Here is a 24,010-nt window from a genome sequence, read left to right as displayed (position 1 = left end):
AATGCTTCCCCTCCCCCCAGCATGATCCCAATCCTACCTTACAAATCTGGTTAGACCAGAGAGAGCATGCACAGGGGTACAGGTAAGAGCTAGAAACACAGGGAACCCAGGACAGATAAACCCCTCAGGATTAACAATGAGAGTAGCTTTACCAGGAAGGTAGTGGAAGGTGGGGGGATAAAGGGGGAACCAATCACCCATGATCTACATATAACCCCCTCTAAGGGGAACAGAAAACAGAAAAGTGGGTGAAGGGATACAGTGATCAGTGTAAGATATGAAAATAAAAATAATTTATAAATTATCAAGGGTTCATGAGAGCGGGAGGGAGGGAGAGGAAGGAAAAAAAATGAGTTGATACCAATGGTTCAAGTAGAAAGAAAATGTTTTGAAAATGATGATGGCAACAAATGTACAAATGTGCTTGACACAATGGATAGATGTATGAATTGTGATAAGAATTGTATGAGCCCCCAATAAAATAATTAAAAATAAATTAATTTCAAAAACACATGTGGTATTAATACAAAAAAGAAAATAGAAATCTGCATTGGTGAAAAAAAGAAAGTAGAAATCTGCCTTGGTGAAAGTCCAAGAACTTTGTACAGAGAAATTTTATTTTCATCTTGAAAAATGCATGTGCTCATACTTCAAGCAATGCCAGGGCTGTCCTATAAGAATTTCATTTGGAATATTACCCCATTAACCCTATAGCCCTGATCTTGCCCCTCCATTCTTTTTGTTTCATGAGTTGAATTCCTCAAGGATGTAAATGCATGATATAAATAGAAGATCTCAGAATTCTTCAGGGGAGTCTCAGGGAGATAGAGACACTGCGTTCAGAGGTGTCTAGATCTAGGTGGAGGACATATCAAGAAGCAGTAGCTTCACAATGGGATATTTTTGCTTAGTAAAATTTTGTATGCTTTTGAAGCAATACTTTTAGATTGCTTCTAGTATACCCAAGAGAAATGAAAACAAGGGGGTACCCCCTCAAAACCGGAAAAAACTCTGCTGAGCGGAGCTTTCATAGTACACATTTTCCTTGCTAGGTGAGCACCCAGCAACTCGCTCTGAGTTAATACAACCAGTGGTGTTACCTGGGAAGGTTCTCTCTGGTCACAGTGGATTTTTCTTATAAGAGCAATTGCGCTCAAATCTCCTTTTTTTGTGATGGTTGATTTAAGAGAATAGCGTGCGGCTGTGAAATTTTGTTTCCTGCTCGGGAAAAATGCCGCAGAAATTGTGATGTTGAACACAGCTTACAAGGATAGCACTATGGGAAAAACTCAAGTGTATGCGTGGTTTTCTATTTTCAAAAAAAGTGAAATGTCAATTAATGACAAACTTCTTTCTGGATGTCTGTCAACTTCCCTAACGGTCAACTAGTAGTACATTTGGAGTTCATACCACCGGATCAGACTGTTAATCAAGCTTTCTATTTAGAGCAGCAGTTCTCAACCTGTGGGTTGTGACCCCTTTGGGGGTCAAACGACCCTTTCACAGGGCTGGCCCAATTCATAACAGTAGCAAAATTACAGTTATGAAGTAGCAACGAAAGTAATTTTATTTGGGGGGATCACCACAACATGAGGAACTGGATTAAAGGGTCACGGCTTTAGGAAGGTTGAGAACCCTAACTCTAAATTGTAGAGATCCTGAAAAGATTGCACACCAATGATAAAAAAAGGCCTGATTTGTGGCAGGTGGGGAACTGACTTTGCCACCACAATGCACCTGCTCATGCAGACAATCCAGTGTGCCAGTTTTTGGCAAAAAACAAGCATGCCTTTCTTGCCCCCCACACCTGACTCCCCTGACCTCACTCCATGTGACTTCTATCTGTGTCTGTGAATGAAGAGGGACACGAAAGAACAGCAATTTGACAACACAAAAGAGGTGAAGAAAAAAACGAGGGAGGTGCTGTCAGCTATCCAAACAGATGAGTTAAAAAATGTTTGTGTAATGGAGAGGACTTTGAAGATGGCAAAGTTGTTTTGAAAAAAAAAAGATTTAAATACATAGCTTTGAAAAAAATTCCATTTTTTTTGCGGGGGGACCTCCTCGTATCTCCACAAGTCTTGTACTTGAATTTTCATAGCAGCATTGTTCATGAAAGCTAAAAGGTGGGAACAACCTAAGGGTCCATTTACAGATTAAACAAAATGTGGTTTATACCCACTTGGAATACTATTTAGCCATTAAAAGAAATCAGAAAAGTTCTTATTCATGCTACACAGATGAACTTCAAAAATATTTACTAGGTGAAAGAAGGTGGTTATGCAAAACCACATATTGTTTCATTTATATAAAATGTCCAGAATGAGCAAATCTATAACAATAGAAGCAGACCTGAGAGTGGGAGGAGTGGGAATTTACTGCAAATAGGCATGAAAGAAAATTTGGGGGGTAGGTGATGTAAAAGTTCAAAAACTAGATTGTGATGGTTACATAGCTCTATAAAGTTACTAATCATCAAACTCTACACTTGCATTGGGGGATATTTGGCATGTAGCTTATTAATGTAGCTGTTAAACATTTTAATGTGATCAATATCCTCCCAGAAGAACTTCTACAAAGCTTGAAATATTATCTCTGTACGGAGGTAGGCTGAATTTCGGGTGTGACATTACCCACACCTTTGGCACAGTGAATGTAAGACATATGCTTAGCTGGGTGGATAATCATGGTTCTGTATTGTTTCAAGCACCTATTTATTCTTTTCTTTTAAAAAATCATACAGCTCTTATCACAATAATTAATGATAGGCTCAGTGGCAGCCATTCATTTCTACCTAAAAAGATACATAAAAATGTGTCAGACTTGTTTTATGTTTTAGTTGATTAGCTATATCAATGACCATTTATATAAAACTATTTTCCCTCCCAAATCCGGGCATTTTACACATACAGAATTAGTATATAACAGCTAAACTGAACACCAGACACAGCTTTTTATTGGAATATTTTATTTACATTTTATATTTAAAGAGAATCAATAGAAATTGGGACTATATTTACAGCATTTCAAATCAGCGTACAAGAATGTAATGGTTTCATCCATTCTACAAATAAAATACATGTCTATTCTGCTTTTGCCTAAATTATGTTGGAATTTATACTGGAAACAAAGTTTAAAATAAAAGATAAGCCACACAAAATACAAATAATGTGCAATTTTAAATAGCTCTATTGAACTTTGGTGGATGAAGCTTCAAACTTTATATTAAGGCACCTGGAATTCTCCCACCACCCCTCAATTTTTTTTCAAACACCAAGAAAATGCATTCAAAAAATTTATAGCTACATAGACAGAATTTCAATTTATCTAATATAATTTTAGCCCATTTATATAGCTTGTAAACTCAATTTTCAAAGTCAACATTATTTGGAAAAACATTTTCTACAGATGAAGTTCTGTAGATGAATTCATACATAAAAACCAATGACCAATTTTTGTGACTTGCTTCCTCACATCACCATTTTCAAATAGTATGGTAATTTAGTTAATCCTGTGCTTTTGAATATTCCACAAGTTTGAGAAATACACAGCATTTTTGCAAGAAATCTTTTTTTGTCTATAATCTGTTGTCAAATTGGTGTCATTAATATACCAATCAACTTAATCCATATTCTCTTATAAACTATGCTTGACACTCACATGAAGTACACTTAGCCTAATTTTATAAACATGAAATGGTTAAAATGAGTATTTGCTCTAATCTTGTTTTATCAACTTAATGTAGCTTAAATAGACATTTCATGAAGTACTAGCCTAAGTTTTCATTGCTTTTTACATAACAATTCCAGACCAATATAAGCACCTGGAGAAAAACCCTGATGCATAGAGCCCAAGCTAAAGTAGTGTTATTTTTAATTAAGATACTACTGTAAAATAAAGTGATTACAGCTACTTCACATTTTGAATGCAACACAGTTTTATAAGATTGTTATAAATGAAAACCATGACTACTTGAAGAGAGTTCTGAATGTTTAAAATGTTTTTAACTGCCACTATTGAGAAGAAACTAGCTTAGGAAAAACATTATAGTGAGCTTGTGGGAAAAGGTTAATAGGTTAAATATTTGAAGCCATTTGATTATAGCATAATATTAGTCATCTCAGCACTCTCCGTATCATTCTTATCATATTAAATTTATCCAGCTCATTAATAGTAAACTAGGCCCTGATTGGCAGTTCGGTTATTACTAAAGATTCAAGTTTCCCATTGACACAGCTTTTATGACTTAATTTCTCGAACAACGGTCTCTTGGTCAGGAGTTTCATCTTCTTCAAAGGTTGGGTTGTCAACATGTGGAACAACATCCACTGCCACGGAACTTGCTTCATGGTTCACCAGCTGTAGATTTTCATCTTCAAAAAGAAATGGCAAAGAAAAAAAAGAAAGAAAGAAAGAAAAAAGAAATGGCAGTTTTAGGATGATTTCACTTTTTCCTTCTTTTAAGACAAAATTCAATACTCATTTCCCAGAAATGTTTTTCTAATTCCATCATCTGATGATTATACTTTTTTTCCTTACCAGTAACGCAATGTATAATATAATTTATAGAGAGCATGTATGACATTTTTATATTGATTTGTAGTTATTGTTTGGTTGATTCACGTATGTGTTTACTTCTACCCAGAGAACAGTGTTCTTAGGGAGCGAAAGTTATGTCTTCCGCTTCTTCTATATCCTAAATGTATCAGTTCTCAAATCTGGTTGCACATTTCAATCACTTAGGGCACTTCAGAATATTACCTGCGCCTCATACGCTATAAATAAATAACAAACAAACAAATAAAATCAGGAAGATATAGAAGGGTTCCAAACATGGAATATGAACAGTAATAAGTGAATCTACTTGTATTACAAATGAGATACATAACCCTTCAGAGGAAGGAAAAGGAAATTAAGTCTAGTAAATAAGTAAATAGGGTAAATACATTGTGGATAATGAGAGTCATGTTTCCCTTTGTTTGCAGAAAAGATCTGTGAGTTAGGAAAGAAGGGATAGAATGAAATCTGTGGTGTTGGATTACAATCTCTCAATCTGAGCTGTTTTACCTATACATACGTTGTATAGATAGATGACTAGAGAAAGGGGAGTATATGTGTATATGTGAGCACATCAGAGTATGTCCTAGCTCTGCCCACTGAAAGGGCCTATAGCAATTATATTCTAGTAGCATATGTAACTTATGTCTAGCCCTTGGATTTGATTGACCACTGTCCAATAATGTAACCAGGGCTGGGCCAGGGAAGAGTACTGTTACTAGATTCTAACCTAGAGTTCAGTAAACGACAGACTACAAACCAATATGTAACAGAGACTACTGACCGACCCTCATAACCTGAAATGTTTTCTATCTGGCCCTGTATAGAAAAGAACTGCCCATCTTTTGCCTACAGTATCTTGTGGTACCAGAAAGTAAGGAAGTGTTTAAAAAATGATGGGCTAATTTGAAGGAGTTTTCAGTGGCCACATTTAGGACAATCTGATATTTTCAGTCTCAAAGTGTCTCTCTACAAGATGTTTAATAATGACAACAGGAAAACCAGTAAGTGAGCAACGTTACAAAGGAGAAACCTGGCATGCATCATTTCAACCAATTGATCAAAGTTAGTATCATAAGAGAAAAGGTGGTTTTATGTAAAAAGGGGGAAAAAACGAACAAATGAAAACACGGGCATCATGTGCCTTTTGGTATGAGGCACTGAAAAAGGCACAACATCTTTTCAGTGGTATTCTTCCCAGAAATGGCCAACACCATTAATAACTAGGAAGTAGCAGACAAATCCAAATTGAGGAGTAGTCTGCAATATAACTGACCAGCACTTTTAAAAAATGTCAAGGTCTTGAAGAACAGAGACTGATGAACTGTCTCAGATTGGAGACTAAAGCGACACGCCAAAGAATTGCAATGTGAGATCTTGAGCCTGAAAAAAAGGACATTTAGTGGGTCAATTGGTGAAATTTGAGTAAGGTCAGTAGTTCAGTTAATAGCATTGTACCAATGTTAATGTCCTGGTTTTATTTGATAAACATGTGACGTTAATACTTAGAGTTGCTGGGTGAAGGCCATACAGGAACATTCTTTGTCCTATTTAAATTTTTTTCTCAGTATGCACATATTAAAAACAAAATACAACAAAACAAAAACATCCATGTTTGGGGTCCCATGGGCTCTTATTTAACTGATCTAAGGAAGAACTCAAGCTGCCACAAGTTCAGTAGTTCAAAATCATCAGCTGTTTCATGAGAAAAAGTTGAGGCTTTCTACTCCAGTACAGTGTCTCATCTCCATAAGTCAACTCAATAGCAGTGAGTGAAGCAAAAGCTCAAGGAACTCTCATGGTGCTCATGGGTTAGCTTTTGAGCTGCTAACCTCAAGGTCAGGGGTTCAAATCCCTCAGCTTCTCCCTGGGAGAAAGATGAAGCTGTCCACTCATTTATATAGGGTTGCTATGAGTTAGAATCAACTTGGCGACAGTGTGCTTTTTGATTTTTTTGGGTAAGATCCCAGGCATCAGCAATATTTAAGTGTTCTCCAGGAGAGTCTAATGTACAGCCAGGGTTGAGAACTAGTGCTCTTATACAATGTGTGCTTCCTATACCAGCAGCAACTGCATTATCTGGGAACGTGGCAGAAATGAAAATACTATGGCTTTACCCCAGACCAACTGAGTCAGAGATTCTGGTGGTAGTGTTCAATAATCTATGTTTTTAACAAATCCCCTAGGTAACTCTGATTCATGCTTCAATTTGAAAACCAATGCTCTAAATAGAACTCAGCACAATGTCGTGACACATAGATTTGAACTAATCAATTCTGGGTTAAAAAAAAGCTATGGAAACCAACTATCATCATAATCAATGATGATATGCAGAATCCATAAACTAGTAATTCATAATTGGTGATAGACACATAATTATAGGTAAGATTCAATTGGTTATAGGTGGACATTTGTTCAACGTATATTTGAGTACCTACTATGTGGCAGGCTGTGTTAGATGCTGGGTATATGGTATGACTAGTCAATAAGGCATTGTCCTTACTGTAGGTAACTAAAATTTTTAACACCATTCATTGTAATAAAAATTTCATTTCAAGTAAAAATTCAATGGAAGCACATAGTACAATCCATACATATGAGTCAAGAAAAGCTTCTTAAAGCAGGGCAAGTCTTAAAAAGGAGGAACAGGAATTGCACTGAGCTTCCACAATTTCTTGGAGGGGAAGAGTGGGAAAAAATGGGAAAAGGGAAGGCAGTGTCTCAAACAATGTATCTGGAAATAAAGTTGGGAAGTTAAGGGAGAAATTTGAGACAAAAGGCTGTTGAATCAATAGGAAGGGAGAGGGGAAAAATCTAGGCTATTCCTGGTTTCTGATTGGGGGCACGTCAGGTGGGTGGGACTACTAGTTGTCTAGATAAAGAATATGAGAAGCAATGGTGATTATTTCATTTGCTTCTCAAAATTCTCTGCAAAATCTGGTCTGCTCATACTTCCTCCTGGAGAATAAAACACACAAAAAGTAGGTTGGAAGGTGTGTTCTGGATGTCCAGAAAGATACTGAACTAGTCTCTGCGTTCTCCTTTCTCTTCACTGGATTCTGTTGCTACAAAGTTATGCGAGCAAAAGATCATCTTGGTCAAATTGACAATGGCTCTCTATTACGGGTGGATGAATGCCCAGATCAAAAATTCTTATGACCACTTGCTACTCTAGATAATGCCTGAAGATTAGATTATAAGGCAGATGAGGCCTTCTTATGCATGAAGGTATTCGCTGTGACGTCTTCAGAAATGTTATCTATAGCACAGATAAACTGAAAGAGGGCAAAGGTTTATGTCATAGGGTTGTGAACCTTTGATAAGACATCTGATGAATCAACTGTTCTTCCACTCTTACCTCATGCTGAGGAATGAGAATATACTTACAAACTCACCACCCCAAAAAATAAGGAGTAGGAGGAAGAAGAAGGAAGGGAGTGAGAGAAAGAAGGAAGGGAGGGAGGGAGGGAAGGAAGGAAGGAAAATATATGACGTTGAAGAAAGGGAGAATACTTTTTTGGTAGAAGTTTTTCTCTCTAGGGGAAAAATGGAACATTTCCCTAAATTGCTCCATTGGCATAAAGATTACTAAGCTGAAGTACTGATTCACATGAATTTTGAAAATCATCTATTCAATTTTTCGTTCCTATGATCATCATGGAAAATAGTCAACAGGTGGCAGCACATACTATTCTTCAAATCAGTTTTGGATCTGGATAAAAGATGGGCTCCTGAGAAGTTGAATATAAATCAAGCTTTCATAAACTGAATTCTACTTTATTCTTTAATGACCCCTTTATCTTAATTTCTGATAGATTTGCAATAAATGATGTCTAAAGTTTACAAGCATCTCCTTAGTCCTGTAAGTAGTTAATAAATTAAAATACTTAAATGTACCAGAGAGAAGTTTTGTGATAAATCTTTTTCAAATCACCCTCACCCCCTGATGCATTTCATCTGTTTTAGATGCATTTAGACGTGTGTAGGTTAAAGTAGGGGATACTCACTATGTTGCATTATTTTAATTAGAAAAAAAATGTTGAAAATATTTATGGAAGAATGGAATCTATGCTTAAAAAAGCAGGGCTATTCTGAAGTAAGGAGGTCTGGTGGTGTAGTGGGCTGCATATTGATCTGCAAACCACAAAGTCAGTAGTTCAAACCCACCAGGAGCTCTGAGGGAGAGAGATGAGGCTGTCTAATCTGTCAGGTCAGTATGAGTCAAAAATGACTGGATGGCAGTGAGTTTAGTTTTATTGTGAAGGGTATATGACCCACAATGGATCACTTAGGGGTGGTGCTCATTGGCCCTGTGTAGAGTGCTTACTTGCTGACTGCACATGTTCCTCCAGAGGTGGTTCATCTGCTCCCTGTACCGAAGCATATCCAGAAGATGCGGTCTCACTGCGATTGTCCTCTTCATGAGGAGAGGCACTATTCGATGTTTCATTGGATACAGGCACTTGTAAAGACACTGATCCATCTTCAACATCCGCCTTGGGAAAGCGATTGAACAAATCAAGACTCTGAGAACACACTTTTCTTTGATACAGCATTATAATATTTCTTCCTCGGTGACTCATGAGAGCAATGTTTCTTAATCTTTGAACCGACTATACCTACATATCTTCTCTTAATGTATGGTAAAGCTATATATAATTTACCAGCCCAACAATTGCTACATGCACAATTCAGCCTATGATATATTTTGATGAACACAACCGTCTCGTGTTGGCCCCTGCCATAGCAGTTACGAGTAGCTGGGTCCAGCAATCCAGTGAAGATGCTGGACTGCCCTCACAGCCGATATGTTCATTTGGGTGACCCCAGTGCTTCCTAATAAGGCCAGGTGCAATTTATCTACTCAAAAAACAAAGAAGGGTAAATATCAATAGAGAAAAACAAGTTGTGCCCTAGGGAAATGGAGAATTGTTACGAACTATCCATCTCCTCAAGTCAAGATCTTGTTAAGTTCAACTTGCTTTTTTGTGGATGGCCAAAGTAGGTGGTCAAATAATCATTTAGTATTTAATAGGCTTTTTCAACGTATACAGTTTCGTTTAACTACAAGCTTTGCCACTATGTGGCAAATAACAAAGTTTTTAAAAAACGAACAACAACCCAGAAAGTCAAGTTTGTTGTTTACATGCTCATCATTGGCAATTGACCAAATATTAAGTATACTTGGAGGTGGTCTCACATCTCTGTGACATACAGGTTTCCAATGTTAGGTATAAACTCCGTAAGTGGCACAGTACAGAGTAAAAAGTCAAGATGACATTTCCCAGAGGCCTGGCTATATACATAACACAGTGCTTAGGTTCTTCCATATAAATAGCATAGCAATGTTTACCTCAATTCCCAAAGCTTTGAGTATGTCACATTTGCACATGGGGCAAGTCCTGTGTTCTAACAGCCATGGGTCAACACATGTCTTGTGGAAAATATGGCTAATTAAGGTGGGAACACAGAATTCAGTTATTAGTTATGAAACAGTAACAACTTTGTCTAATATGTTAATAGGTTACTCTATCATTTGACTTCGCCTTTTAATGGATGCCTTTCCCCCTCTTTTAAACTCTATTATAGCATTAATACTATGAAGGAGGCACAGAAGCACATTTTAGAAATTTCATGATACAATACTTGGAAATACAGAAGCCTTACTAGTTTAGCTTCAATAGACTATTTTTAGTACTCACTGCTTACAGAATGATTAAGATGCTTCCTGACATAAGACTTTGCTCAGTCTTTCAGATCTCAAACAATTATCTTGTGGTTCCCTAACTGCAAAATGGAACAGTTCTCCTCATTTTCAATAATATAGTACAGCGGTTCTCAACCCTTTGGGGGTCGAGCGACCCTTTAACAGGGGTCGCCTAATACATCCTACATATCAGATATTTGCATGACAATTCATAACAGTAGCAAAATGACAGTGATGAGGTAGCAATGAAAATAATTTTATGGTTGGGGAATCATCACAAACGAGGAACTGTATTAAAGGGTCGCAGTCTTAGGAAGGTTGAGAACCAGTGCTATAGGACAATATAGTACCAAGCAGTTGAGTACTGACGTTGTAGGCAATGTGTTATATTTCAAGATCATTATTAATAAGTTCAAGAACGTGTTAAGCACAACCTTCAGGAGAGGAGAGAGAATAAAATGTGCAGAGTGAAGATTTCCAAATGGATTTCGAACAGGAAACCTATGGTAATCTATCGTACAGTAAGCTATAAAGCCCAACAACCTGCTGCTGCTGTGGGGAGGTGCCACTGAGTCCATTCCGACTCCTAGGAATCCCATAGAAGACAGAATGACACCCAGCCTAGTCCTATCATCTCCCCACAATTGCTGTTATCACTGTGTTAATCCACCCTCTTTGAGGGTCTTTCTCTTTTTTTGTCGATTCTCTACTTCACCAAGCATGATGTCCTTTTCTAGGGACTGCTCTCTCCTGACAACATGTCCAAAGTACGTGAGACAAAGTCCTGCCATCCTGGTTTCTAAGGAATGTTCTGTCTGTACTTCCTCTGAGACATATTTGTTTACTCTTTTGGCAGTCCATAGTACTTTCAAGATTCTTTGCCAACACCATAATTCAAATGCATTAATTATTCTGCAGTCTTCCTTATTCATTGTTTGATTTTTCAGTGGTATTTTTAGTCTGAATGAATTAAAAATTCATGTTAAATTTAAATTCAGAGTTTAAAAGAGGAGAAAAGGCATCCATTGAATAATTCAACACTACCTTATTACATATAATAGTTGTTCTGACTAGGTTTTGAATAAGGGAGCTTGAAAACGTTCATGGGATAATGGAATGTAAAGATAACAGAATTTTTCCATGAAAATTTTGAAACCCCCTTCAAAAATTCAGAATAGTCTATAATACATCATACCAGATTATGTAAACTGCATACAGTTAGATTTATACCAACTTCAGTATTCTTTTATAAACAAAGCATTCAACTTTAAAATGAAAATTAATTTAAGCAAACACTCATTATACCAATTTAGAAACATTCAAACTAGTTTCCCCTATCGCAACCATTTTTGAAAACCATCTATTCTTACTGATTATATAAAAGAAAATCAAACTTACTTGCAGGTTAAGATTCGCACTAAATCATTTGGTTTATACAGTTCAATACACACAGCACAACTATCTCCATCAGGGCCTATTTCCTACGAGCAAATAATAGGACAAATATATCAACAGAGCAAGAGCAGAATAAACATGCACTTAACGAGGATACATTCCTTTAGAAGGAGGATCATATCATTAAATATCATTAAATGACTACATAATTGGGAACTTTCAATGAGCCACTTAAAATTATTTAGTTTTTAAAAGAAAATGAAATTTAAAGTCCACTACTAAGTAAACCATGACTTCAAGAAAAACTTCACCCTTGCATTTAGAAAAAAAAATTTCAGAGCCATTTTATTGGGAGCTAATATGGCTATCTATCATATCACTACATAGTTGAATCACACTGAGCAGTATTGTACAATTGCTACCCATCAGTTTCAGACTGTTCTCTCCTTCTTAAACTCCTTGATAGCAGCTCCCCATTACCCCCTCCCCCACTGTACCCCCAGGAACCCTTATTCTACTTGTTGTTTCTATAGGTTCATCAATCCTGGGTGTCATGTACTGAAAATGGAATAGAAATCAAAATACTGCATATTTAAGGTCTAGCTGTGTTTGGAGGTGGTCGAGGTGGTCTCTCCCTCTGTCTCCTTCTTAATGGATACTTGTAATTACATTAAGTGTCCACCAGATGATGCAGGATTATCTTCTCATCTGAAAATCTTTACCTTAACCACATCTACAAAATCTCTTTTGCCATAGGAGATAGCATGCACAGTTTCTAGGGACTAGCTCCTGTATATCTTTGGGGGCTATTATTCAGCTTACCACTAGTATCAAATAGATAAAGCTATAAATAAAATTTATAGATGCCAGTGGAAAGCCTACTGTGGAATAACAGGAATTTGAACAATGCTTTGAAAACTTTGCTTTAAAACACCATATAACTTTTTTAGAAACTCATTTTATTGAGGGCTTTTACAGCTCTTATAACACTCCATACATCATTTGTATCAAGCATATTTGTACAGATGTTGCCGTCATTTTTTCTAAAATATTTTCTACTTGAGCCCTTGGTATAAGTAACTCTTCCCCCCACCCCCCTCGTGAATCCTTGATCAATTCTATATTGTTATAATTGTTTTGTATCTTACACTGTTGTCTCCCTTTACCCACATTTCTGTTATGGGTCCCCTGGGGGGAGGTATATATCCCACCTTGTGATGGGTTCCCCCTTTCTCCCCTTTCCCCCTCCGCGACCATCCTCCTCCCCTCATGAAATCGCTCCTTCCACTACTGTTCCTGAGGAGTTTATCTGTCCTGAGTTCCACGTATAGCGAGCCCTTCTCTGGATGAATGAAAGCACCGTGTACCTTGTCTCCTTGTTTCAGTGTGCGCAACTCAAGTCTTCCAATAGCCTTCTTAGCATCTGCCTTTAATTGTCTCTGCAATGAAAAAAAAGCAGGTACTAGAAAGACCACTTTTTAAAAAAAACATGAAAAAAGGTAGAGGATTATGAAATATTTTAGAGGTAAAAGTCAATATACAAATTAGAAAAGATAATTATTTATTAACTATAATAAATATCCCATTTATTTGATGTCAGGTAGGATTTTTCAGATTACTGTAACTTTTCAGTTATCATATCTCCCTCCCTTCTTAAATAGAGCCTTTAGGACCACACAGGAAGGCTATGTTTTGTTTTTGTTTTTTTGCATTTTATTTTACTTATTTATTTAGGATGTAACCTTTCTTCTTCTTTTAGTCTAAGAAGTTTTCACTTATATTTATTTATACTCAGCTTTTTTTATTAACCATTTTATTGGGAGCTCTTACACATATACCATGCCATTGTTTAATCACATCAAGCAGTATTGTATAATTGCTACCACAATCAGTTTCATCATCATTATTATTTTTGCTGTATCTTACACTATTCAATATCTCCATTCACATACAATCTGTTGTTCACTCCCTTCAAGTGGGGCTATACAGTCATCAATGCAATCAGATCCCCCTCCCCACCTTTCTCCCCTCTCTTCCCATACCCTCAGGGAACAATTATTCCCGTTACTGTGTCTGAAGGGTTGTCTATCTTGGTTTTCATGTATTCAACTATCTTAATTATACAAATGAACATATGCAAATCTAATAAGATTAGTGAGGTAAGACAAAAACCATAATAATATGGGGAGGAACTGTTAAAGAACTAGAGGATAGTTATGTGGTTCATCAGTGGTATAACGCAATCTGGATTTATCATCCCTTTTGTGTGGCCCTTGTGAGAAGGACTGTCAAATTATCTTACAGGTAGGTTTTGGGTCCCCACTACATCCACGCCCCTTCACATCAATTTGGTTGCTTGTTATTGAATTTCTGATACTTCTTCCTGTCGACACTTCATTATCACACAGGTTGGTATGATTCTTCCCTGTGGGATTTGTTGCTTCCCTGCTAGATGGTTGCTTGTTTACCAACAAGCCTTTAAGACCTCAGATGCTATATCTTTTAATAGCCGGGGACCTTCAACTTTCCTGACATTTGCTTATGCCCCCATTTTGTCTTCAGTGATTGTGTCGGGAAGGTGAGCATCATGCAATGCCACATTATTGGAACAAACCGTTCTTGTACTTAGTTAATATTTAAGTATAGAGACCCAAAGTCCAGCTGCTTCTTTGTTGTATTCACATCTATAGACACACATATATAAGCAAATACACCTACATGTATATATTTACATATATATACATATCTCTCTATCTATATCTATATGTTCTTTCTGTCTTCTTTCCTCTTTTTCTTTTTTCTTTCCTTTTGCCCCACTATGTTTACCCATCACTCACCTCTCAGCAATTCCTCTCGGATACAATTTGATTGATCAAACACAACCAGACAAGCCACACCCTCCTGGCCATCAATTTTAGAATCTTTACTGTTCCCCTGTCCCTGTCATTACTGGCTCACCACTCACCTCCCCCACCTCCTTCCCTCCCATGACCCCCTAACCGTCAGTCCCATAGCTGTCTCCGGGGATTGCCTATCCTGCCCCTATCTTGTATAGATAAACACACACACACACACACACACAGACCATAAAATAGTCTAAAGTCTAACAAGGATCCTATGTTCTTTTTATACCAATTGAATTTGGATGCTCTGCTCTGCTTTCTCAGAGCAATCTTCCTATCTCCTCAGTGGATCTTACAAGTGCATCTTTCCCCATTTATTTTTTGAATCATGTCTTGTTTGGCAGAGAGCATACAAGGTTTGAATTTAAATGAATCTATATTCAAAACCTGACTCGAATAGACCCTGAGTAAATCATTTAATTTACCGAGCTTGTTTCTATTTCTATTTTCTAAAATGAGGATAATACCAAGATTTACAGTATTATTCACTCTTTGGAAGAAAATATTGCTATTCATAACCACTACTGCCTTATATGGAAGATAGATTCTTAGATTAATAGATTTTTTTCCTTGTTGTTCCACTGAACATACAAGGGCAAGTCAAAAAGTATTTCTGAAAAACCATGGAAACCTTTATTTAACAAAAAAGAGAAGTCCTTGTTTTGTGACACAGCCTTCATTTGATCTATACAAGGCAGTTGTTTGAATAGAACAAGGTAGTTCAAAATCAGGAACAGGGTGTGTCAGAGTTCTATCCTTTTACCATCCCTGAATTAGAATGTTGGTGAAGAATATTAAGTATACCATGGAATGCCAGAATAATGCACTGGATAAAAGAGAACCAGGAAGCCTCTTAGAAATAAGGATGGTCATACCTAGTCTCAAGTCTTTTGGATGTGCCATCAGGAGAGGCATGCCATTGTGAACAAAAGTAAACTTGTTGGTAAAGTAGAGGGTCAATGAAAAAAAGAAAGACCTTCAACAAGATGAATTTATGTAGTAGCTGCAACAATGATCTCAAAGATAGGAGTGACTGTGAGGATGGCACAGACTGGACAGTGTTTCCTTTTTAATTTTATTGGGGGCACACTAATCAAAATCCATACATATATCCATTGTGTCAAGTACATCTGTGCATATGTTGCCATCATCTTTTTCAAAATATTTCCTTTCTAGTTGAGCCCTTGGTATCAGCTCCTCATTTACCCCTCCCTCCCCCAGACTCCCTCCCCCATGAACCCTTGATAATTTATAATTTTTTTCATGTCTTACACTGACCACTGTCTCTATTAATCCACTTTTCTGTTGTCTGTGCCACTAGGAGGCGGTCATACATCGATCATTGTGATCAGTTGCCCTTTATTCCCCCCCTTCCCCTTCCCTTGTCCTCCTAGTAGCTCTACTCCCATTATTGGTCCTGCGGGGGTTATCTGTTCTGGATTCCCTGTTTTGTGAGCTCTCATCTGTACCCATGTACACGTTCTGGTCTAGCCAGATTTGTAAGGTAGAATTGGGGTCATGATGGTGGGGGGGGGTGCCTTAAAGAACTAAAGTGTGTTTCGTTGGTGCTATATTGCACCCTGACTGGCTCGTCTTTTCCGTGTGGCCCTTATGACAAGGGATGTCCAATTGGCTACTGATGGGTTTCAGGTCTCCACTCTCCCCTCCCCCTCATTCACATCATTATGATTTTTTTGTTTGTTTCTTGTGTTTTGGGTCTTTGATGCCTGATACCTGATCCCATCAACACCTCATGATCACACAGGCTGGTGTGCTTCTTCCATGTGCGCTTTGTTGTTTCTCAGCTAGATGGCCACTTGTTTACCTTCAAGCCTTTAAGACCCCAGACGCTATATCTTTTGATAGCTGGGCACCATCAGCTTTCTTCACCACATTTGCTTATGCACCAATTTTGTCTTCAGCGATCATGTCAGGGAAGGTGAGCATCACAGAATATTGGGTTATTAGAATAGTGTTCTTGAGTTGAGTAAGTAATTGAGTAGAGTCCCAATGTCTGTCTGCTACCTTAATACTTAACAAATAAATATATGTACATAGATCCATTCTCCTATCATTATATATAAATGTGTATATCTTTAGAACCCTATAAATGTCCTGTGCCTCCCAGTTCTTCCCTCTATTTCCTTTTTCTTCTTGTCTCATTATCATGTTTGGCCTTCATTTTGGTTTCTGTAATTCCTCTTGGCTACCTTGCCCTTGATTAAGCTTCCTCTTCCCTCCTCACCCTCCATTTTAGATCACTTGTTCTTCCGTTGTCTCTGGGTTTGTTGCTATCCCTCTTCCTTTCCCTCATCTCTCCCTCTCCCAGGTACCCCCCAGAATCGTCGCTCCCATTGTTCCCTTATCTGGATTGTTCATCCCACCTGTTTTGTACAGATAGACATGCAGAGACAATAACACGCACAAAAACAAAGCAAAACAAAACATAATAACAAAAGAAAACAGCAACAACAACTGAAAAAAATAAAGAAAAAGAAAAAATCAACAGCTCAAAAAGAAAGCCTTAAAACAGTTCTAGATCTGTCCATTGACCTTTATGAGTGTTTTCCAGTTAAGTCTGCTGGGGTGCCACACCCTGCCCCTAAAGTCCACCTTTGGCATTCCTCGGGGACTTCGTTGCTTTGCTCCCCCTGCTGCTCTGCTGCAGGCCTTTAGTGTTTCACCCGGTGTGGTAGGGTGGGATTGGGGACATATCCCGTTTTGTGTCCCCAGTGCTGTCCCCCATAGCACTGTGGGTCAGTGAGGGACGTGGTGTCTCGTGGTGGGGCTGGCCCTGTGATCTTCTCTGTTCATTGGCTGCTCTGAACCAGAATATTTGGACAGTGTTTCTTTCTTTAGTGCATAGGTTTGCTTTAAGTTGGAACCAACTAGATGCACTTAACAACAGCAACAACAACAAAAATAACTATACAGTTCTGAAGGTGGTGTTTCCATCTCTCTAACCCTTTCCTGAAGAATTCTGTGCTCTTCGATTTATACCACATCAAAATGGTAGCTTTGGCATCTTTGAGGGACTCAAGCTGTGTTTCCGTCAACGTTTGTTTAAGTTTGGGAAACCAAAAGAAGTTTGAATGGCTAAGATCAGGAGTGTAGGGTAGATGGGGTAAGGTTTGCCAGAGAAATTCTTACTGGACAGTCCTTGCTACTCTCAAAGAGTGAACAGGTACACTCCCAGGATGGATAAAAAAGAATTCCTTATTGCAACTTTCTTGGCCTTTTCCTCTCCAATGTCATTTTCCAGTTTTCTAAAACCTTTTTTCTAAATAAGTCCCTATATTTGTGTTCTTTGAGAAAATCTAACAAGATGACTCCTTTTGGATCTCCCAGAACAGCACCATAACCTTCTGAGTTTATCTCTCTGCCTTGAATTGAACTGCCCCCAGCAGATCCCCTCAGAAACTACTGTTTTGCCTGGAACTTGTTTAAAGGCCATCTATCAAGACTAAGACAAGTCTATTACTAAGAGAACGTGTCTTCAGCTATCCACTGATAGCAGAGACATAGTTGAATAAGTTTTGTTTGGAATTAGCCAGAGCCTGTATGAACTGGAATCCTTCTCACAGTAGCAATATTTGTGACATAGTCTCACATAGCTAGATGATTCTGGATAGGCAAAGGTAATTCCAAGGCTCAATTAGAGAATAATGACTAAAATGCTATAATTACTTGAATCAGAGGTTGGGGGTTAGGTAAAGTCTAGGAGGTGAGAGAAAGATGAGAGGAGTCAATGAAAGATGAGTTTCTATTTGGGGGTGAACAGGCCAATAGAAACATATTCCAGGTGGTATGAGCTAGATTGGAATATACATAGATATACAGCTAGACAGCTACTGAGTCTCCTATGACTCATAGTAATCTTATATGCAAAAAGTTATGTAGTCCTGTATTATCAAGATTTCTGGTGGTTCAAGTCCATCGTTGTGGCTATTGTGTCAATTCATCTCACCCAAACTGGTATTTTCCTCCTCTGACTATATATAGTGACCCTATATGAGAGAGCAGAATCGCCCTACCAGGTTTATCCAGCTGAAATCATTATGGGAGCAGATAACACAAATGTCTCAACTGGGTATCGTATGTATAAGTGGAAACTGAAAAAGAGGCTAGGTTTCACACTTGGATGGATGCTGCATGGAATACAGAGATAACACATGCAACATGGCATGATAAATAATCTTCCTTTTTAGAATAGCAAGTTACGAATTTAGCAGAAATTTAGCAAAATAGGTGTTCAGAATCAGAGATGGTCATGAGAAATGTAAACATCTATTCCTTGTCCCTAAATAAATGTTTAAGGAGACCCCCATCTGACATCTAAGTTGAAAATGAGCGATAATATAAAGTCTCAAACAAAACATTTGACATATAACAAATACTCAATGAAATAGTTATTAAATTAAAGTATAAATCACTATTCATCAAGAAGTATAATGAACACTCGCAACATGTCTATCCATATTGGTGGCAAATGAGTTTTTGAAGAAATGATATCATTATATGAAGAATCTCCTTAATGTCCCAAACTGTCTCCTATATAACTTCCTGAAAGGCATTTGGCTTACTGCCTAGGGGATTACTAGCTAAACTATTTCTTTGCTACAGTAGGAAGAACAGAAACTTCTCAGCTGATTAGCAAATATAGCTTAACAAAAACAAGTCTAGATCCTTAGAAAGAAAAAGGTGGTAATTGAGGCTCTTTTATTCCCATTTTGAGACATAACTGTGAGTTAGGTAATTCATAATGGGAATTCTATGATGAGGTTTTAATTTTAAGCACAAATATTTCAATTTTAGCACAAAAGGGGGTACCCAAAAAACCCCGGGATTCCCCCTCCCCACAAGCTATGTATTTACACTTTTTAACATAACAACCTTATCACTTTCAAAGTATTCGCCATTACACTTTCACATTTTTCAAATCTGCTATCCCATTCTTGGAAACATTTTTCAAACTCATCTATTTGGATGACTGACAGCACCTCCCTCATTTTGATTTTTTTTTACCTCTTCTATATTGTTAAATCACTGTCCTTTCATGCCCCTCTTCATTCACAGAAACAAAAGGAAGTCGCATGGAGTAAGGTCAGGTGAGTAAGGAGTGTGGGACAAGAAAGGCGTGTTGCTTTTTGCCCCAAACTGGCACACTGAGAAGGCTGCGTGAGCAAGTGTATTGTTGTGGTGCAATACCAGTCCCGTCTGCCACAAATCAGGCCTTTCTAGTCACACGCCATTACACAATCTTTACAGAACCTCTAAATAGAAAGCTTGATTAACAGTCTGACCTGGTGGAACGAACTCCAAATGCACTGCGCCTTCCATCAATATAACAAATGAACATCCTCTTGATCTTTGATTTCACTTGACAAGCTTTTGAGGGGGCAAGGTGACAGTGGGGTCTTCCACTGGCTTGATTGATTATTTCCTTCCAGGTCATAAGAATAACACCATGTCTCATCACCAGCAATGATCTTGGGGGGAAAAGTTGCTTCAGAGCTGTTCTTTCAAAGCAGGGCATGTTTCCACTTGATGCTCTTTTTCCTGGTCAGTCAGAACCTGAGGTACAAATTTCACCATGGCCCTTCTCATTCCCCAATCTTCCATTAAAATTCACTGAACCGAGCTCCAAGATACTCCAGATAATGTCACCATCTCTATAATGGTCAGTCGTTGATCTTTGAGCACAAGTAAACAAATTTTGTCTACATTTTCATCTGTTTGGGAAGTTGACAGACATTCAGAATGAGGTTTGTCATCAATTGATATTTCACTTTTTTTGAAATGAGAAAACCACTTGTACACTTGAGTTTTTCCTAGCGCTGTCCTTGTAAGCTGTGTTCAACATCACAACAGTTTCTGCGGCACTTTTCCCTGAGCAGGAAACAAAATTTCACAGCTGCACGCTGTTCTCTTAAATCAGTCATCACCAAAAACGAGGTCCAAGCAAAAAGTTGGTTAGTGTCAGTCCCATTGAAGCCTAGAGTTAAGTATCCCTTTCCCTTAAATCAAGGCAGCAATCTGTTTTGACTATGGCTTGAAGCAGGAAGCTAGTTCTAATACTTATTTACATTTATACAGTTATCTTATAGTTTATAAAGCATTTTTATATCCATTAACTCACTGAAATCCTCACAAAAACTTCCTGCAGGAGATAATATCCCTATTTTTTAAAAAAACCAACAAATGGAGATTTGGAGAAGTTAAATAATATGTTCAAAAGTTGAAGCTGGTCTAAAACTCTATTTTCATATTCCAAGAGCCCATTACAATACAGCCATCAATAATTCAGCTACCTTTTGAGGTTTTTCAAAAATCTCTTGATTTCATGGCCTGTCAAACTGTGGCCAGCCTAGAGTGAACAGCATTTTATATAAGCCACAGGGTTCTGGCCCTGGTTTAGGCTCCCAATTTTCACTACTTTCTTTTCTCATGGATTATGAAGTACGTAGACATTTAGACAACAGGAAAAAATGCAAATGAGAAAAACGTCAAGAGAAAATGGGAACTGAAAAAAGAAAATAGATAACTTTACAATATTTTTTTAAAACCACTACTATCAAGTCAATTTTGACTCATAGTGACCCTACAGGATACAGTAGAACTTTCCCTGTGGGTTTCTAAGACTGTAGTTCCTTAAGGTAGTAGAAAGCCTCATCTTTCTCCTGCTGAACAGTTGATTGTTTCAAACTATTGGCCTTGTGGTTAGCAGCCCGATGCTTACCACTTAACCACCAGGGCTCCCTACAATAGTATTAGCATACTGTAAAACACCACTTTTGATGAAGGACAGAACAAGTAGAAAGAAACTCAACAAAGACATAAGATAACAAGTAATATAATCAACTTGACTTCATAGACATACAGAACACTCCACCCACCAACAGCACAAACTAGGTCACAAAGCAAGCTTCAATAAATTATAAAACATCAAAATACTATAAAGCATCTTCTTAGATCTCAATGCTATAAAATTAGAGATCAACAACAGGAAAATCAAGGAGAAAAAAAATAAACATGGAAATTGAGTACTGTTGCTTAAAAGCTACTGGGTAATGGAAGAAACTTTTAGAAATGATTTCTTGAATCAAATGAGAATTAAAACACAAACTACAAAAACCTTTGGAAATCAGCAAAAGCAGTGCTCATATATATATATATATATATATATATATACACACACACACACACACACACATACATACACACACATATATATCAAATAAAAAATAAATCAAAATCAACACTATGACCCAACATCTCTAACAACTAAAAAAAGAGAAGCAAAATGAATCTACAATCAACAGAAGAAACAATGTAAGATTCTCAAAGCCAAAATGAATGCTAGTGAGTGATTCTGACCCACAGAAGCCCTATAGGACACAGCAGATCTGCTTGTCCCTGTGGGTTTCTGAGAGTGTAAATCTTTATGGGAGTAGAAAGACTCATCTTTCTCCTGTGGAGCAAAGGGTGATTTCAAACTACTAACCTTTTAGTTAGCAGACCAATGTGTGACCCACTATGCCACCAGGGCTTAAAAACAGTTGAAAGAATGCACAGACTAGAAGTTGGTTCTTTGGAAGAATTAATAAAATCAACAAACCATTGGGGAATTTAACAAAGAAGATGCAAATAACATGAGCAAAAAATGAAATTAGTGCCACCACGATATAACCAAAAGAATTTTAAAAATAGCAGTACTATGAACAACTATACTCCCAACAAATTTGGAAACCTAGAAGAAGGGCAAATTTCTAGAAACAGAGTATGTGAATAAACTAACACTGAATGGTGTAGAAATTTTGAACATACCCACAACAAAAGAAGAAATTGATCAGGGCATTCAAAAAGGACCAACCAAAAAGTCTGGGCCCCAGAAGGCATCAATGACAAATTCTACCAAACATTCAGAAAAGAGATGATTGCAATTCTATTCAAAGTATTCTAGAGTATAAAAAAGATAGAAATGTTCCTGAATTCATTTTATGAAATGAATATAACTCTGGTGCCAAAATCAGGTGAAGTCATCACTGAATAAGAAAGTATAATTCATGAACATAAAACTGGAAAAAAAACAAGCTTCCTTCCTGGTTTTAAACTAGTTTGCGGGCAGATGGCCAAACACACCAAGAAGGTCGGGATCGTGGGCAAATATGGGACCTGTTATGGTGCCTCCCTCAGGAAAATGGTGAAGAAAATTGAAATCAGCCAACATGCCAAGTACACTTGCTCCTTCTGTGGAAAAACCAAAATGAAGAGACGCGCTGTGGCTGGCACTATGGTTTCTGCATGAAGACAGTAGCTGGTGGGGTCTGGATCTACACCTCCCACCTCTGCTGTCACAATAAAGTGTGCCATCAGAAAACTGAAGGAATTGAAAGATCAGTAGAAGCTCCACTACCTGACAGCTCTCTGGCTTGCACTAAATGGGTTCATTAAAGTAAAATAAATAAATAAATAAAAACAACAAAACCAAAACCAAATAAACACACTTCCATCACACCAATTCTGAATCACAACAACCCTCTGGTCAGGGCAGGACCATGCCTGTAGGGGTCCAAGGCTATACCTCTTTACAGGAGCAGAAAGCCTCATCTATCTCCTGTGGAGCCGCTATGGATTTGAACTACTGATGTTATGGTTAACAGCCCAACACATAACCCACTCTACTACCAGAGCTCCTCATGAAAGTAGACATAAAATCCTCAACAAAATCCTAGCCAACAGAATCTACCAACACATCAAAATCAAAAAAAAGAATGAATGCATCATGACCAAGTGGGATTCATATCAGACATATATGGATGTTTCTACATCAGAAAAACCATCAGCACAATCCACCGCACAAATAAAACAAAGGAAATTAACCACATGATAGATGCAGAAAACATATCAGACAAAATCCAACATCAACTCTTGATAAAACACACAACAAAATAGGACTAGAAGGGAAAAACTCAGCATAATTAAGGGCATGTGTACAAAACCGAGGGCCAACTTTAATCTCCATGGAGAGAAATGGATAATGTTCCCCTTGCAAATGGATACCAGTTTGCAAGTTCCCTTTGCAAATGGATAAAAGGTATGCCTTTTAACACTGCTCCTAGTTAATATTGTGGAAACTTTAGCAACGGGAACTGTGACAGCACTGGGGAGATGTACTCATTAGAAAGAGATATATATCTAGTATATTTGTTTGATTCTCTCTCTATCTCTCTCTCTCTCTCTCTTGATATATATATGCCAAACCCACAATATTTAGATGATTCCAATTCTTTTTCTTTCTGTTTTAATCATTTTACTGGGGGCTCGTACAACTCTTATCACAATCCATCCATCCATCCATTGTCTCAAGCACATTTGTACATTTGTTGCCATCATCATTCTCAAAACATTTGCTTTCTACTTGAGCCCTTGATATCAGCTCCTCCTT

General features: G+C 37.7%; 1 protein-coding gene across 1 annotated transcript in view; it reads right to left on the bottom strand.

Moving 5' to 3' along the window:
• Positions 1-2,951: 2,951 nt before the first annotated feature.
• The window catches only part of RNF128 (ring finger protein 128), a 71,852-nt gene continuing 50,793 nt past the window's right edge, over positions 2,952-24,010 (bottom strand). The window contains exons 3-7 of the mRNA XM_004710025.4: positions 13,027-13,098; positions 11,663-11,745; positions 9,911-10,007; positions 8,885-9,053; positions 2,952-4,373 (exon numbers count right to left, since the gene is read on the bottom strand). Coding sequence (XP_004710082.1) covers positions 4,240-4,373; positions 8,885-9,053; positions 9,911-10,007; positions 11,663-11,745; positions 13,027-13,098 — 555 coding nt within the window. The 3' untranslated portion in view covers positions 2,952-4,239. The remainder of the gene's footprint in view (positions 4,374-8,884; positions 9,054-9,910; positions 10,008-11,662; positions 11,746-13,026; positions 13,099-24,010) is intronic.

This window comes from Echinops telfairi, unplaced genomic scaffold, assembly GCF_000313985.2.
Source record: "Echinops telfairi isolate 266 unplaced genomic scaffold, ASM31398v2 ScPeMD7_7427;HRSCAF=8465, whole genome shotgun sequence".
NCBI lineage: Eukaryota > Metazoa > Chordata > Mammalia > Afrosoricida > Tenrecidae > Echinops > Echinops telfairi.
This window is presented reverse-complemented; position numbering and strand designations above follow the sequence as displayed.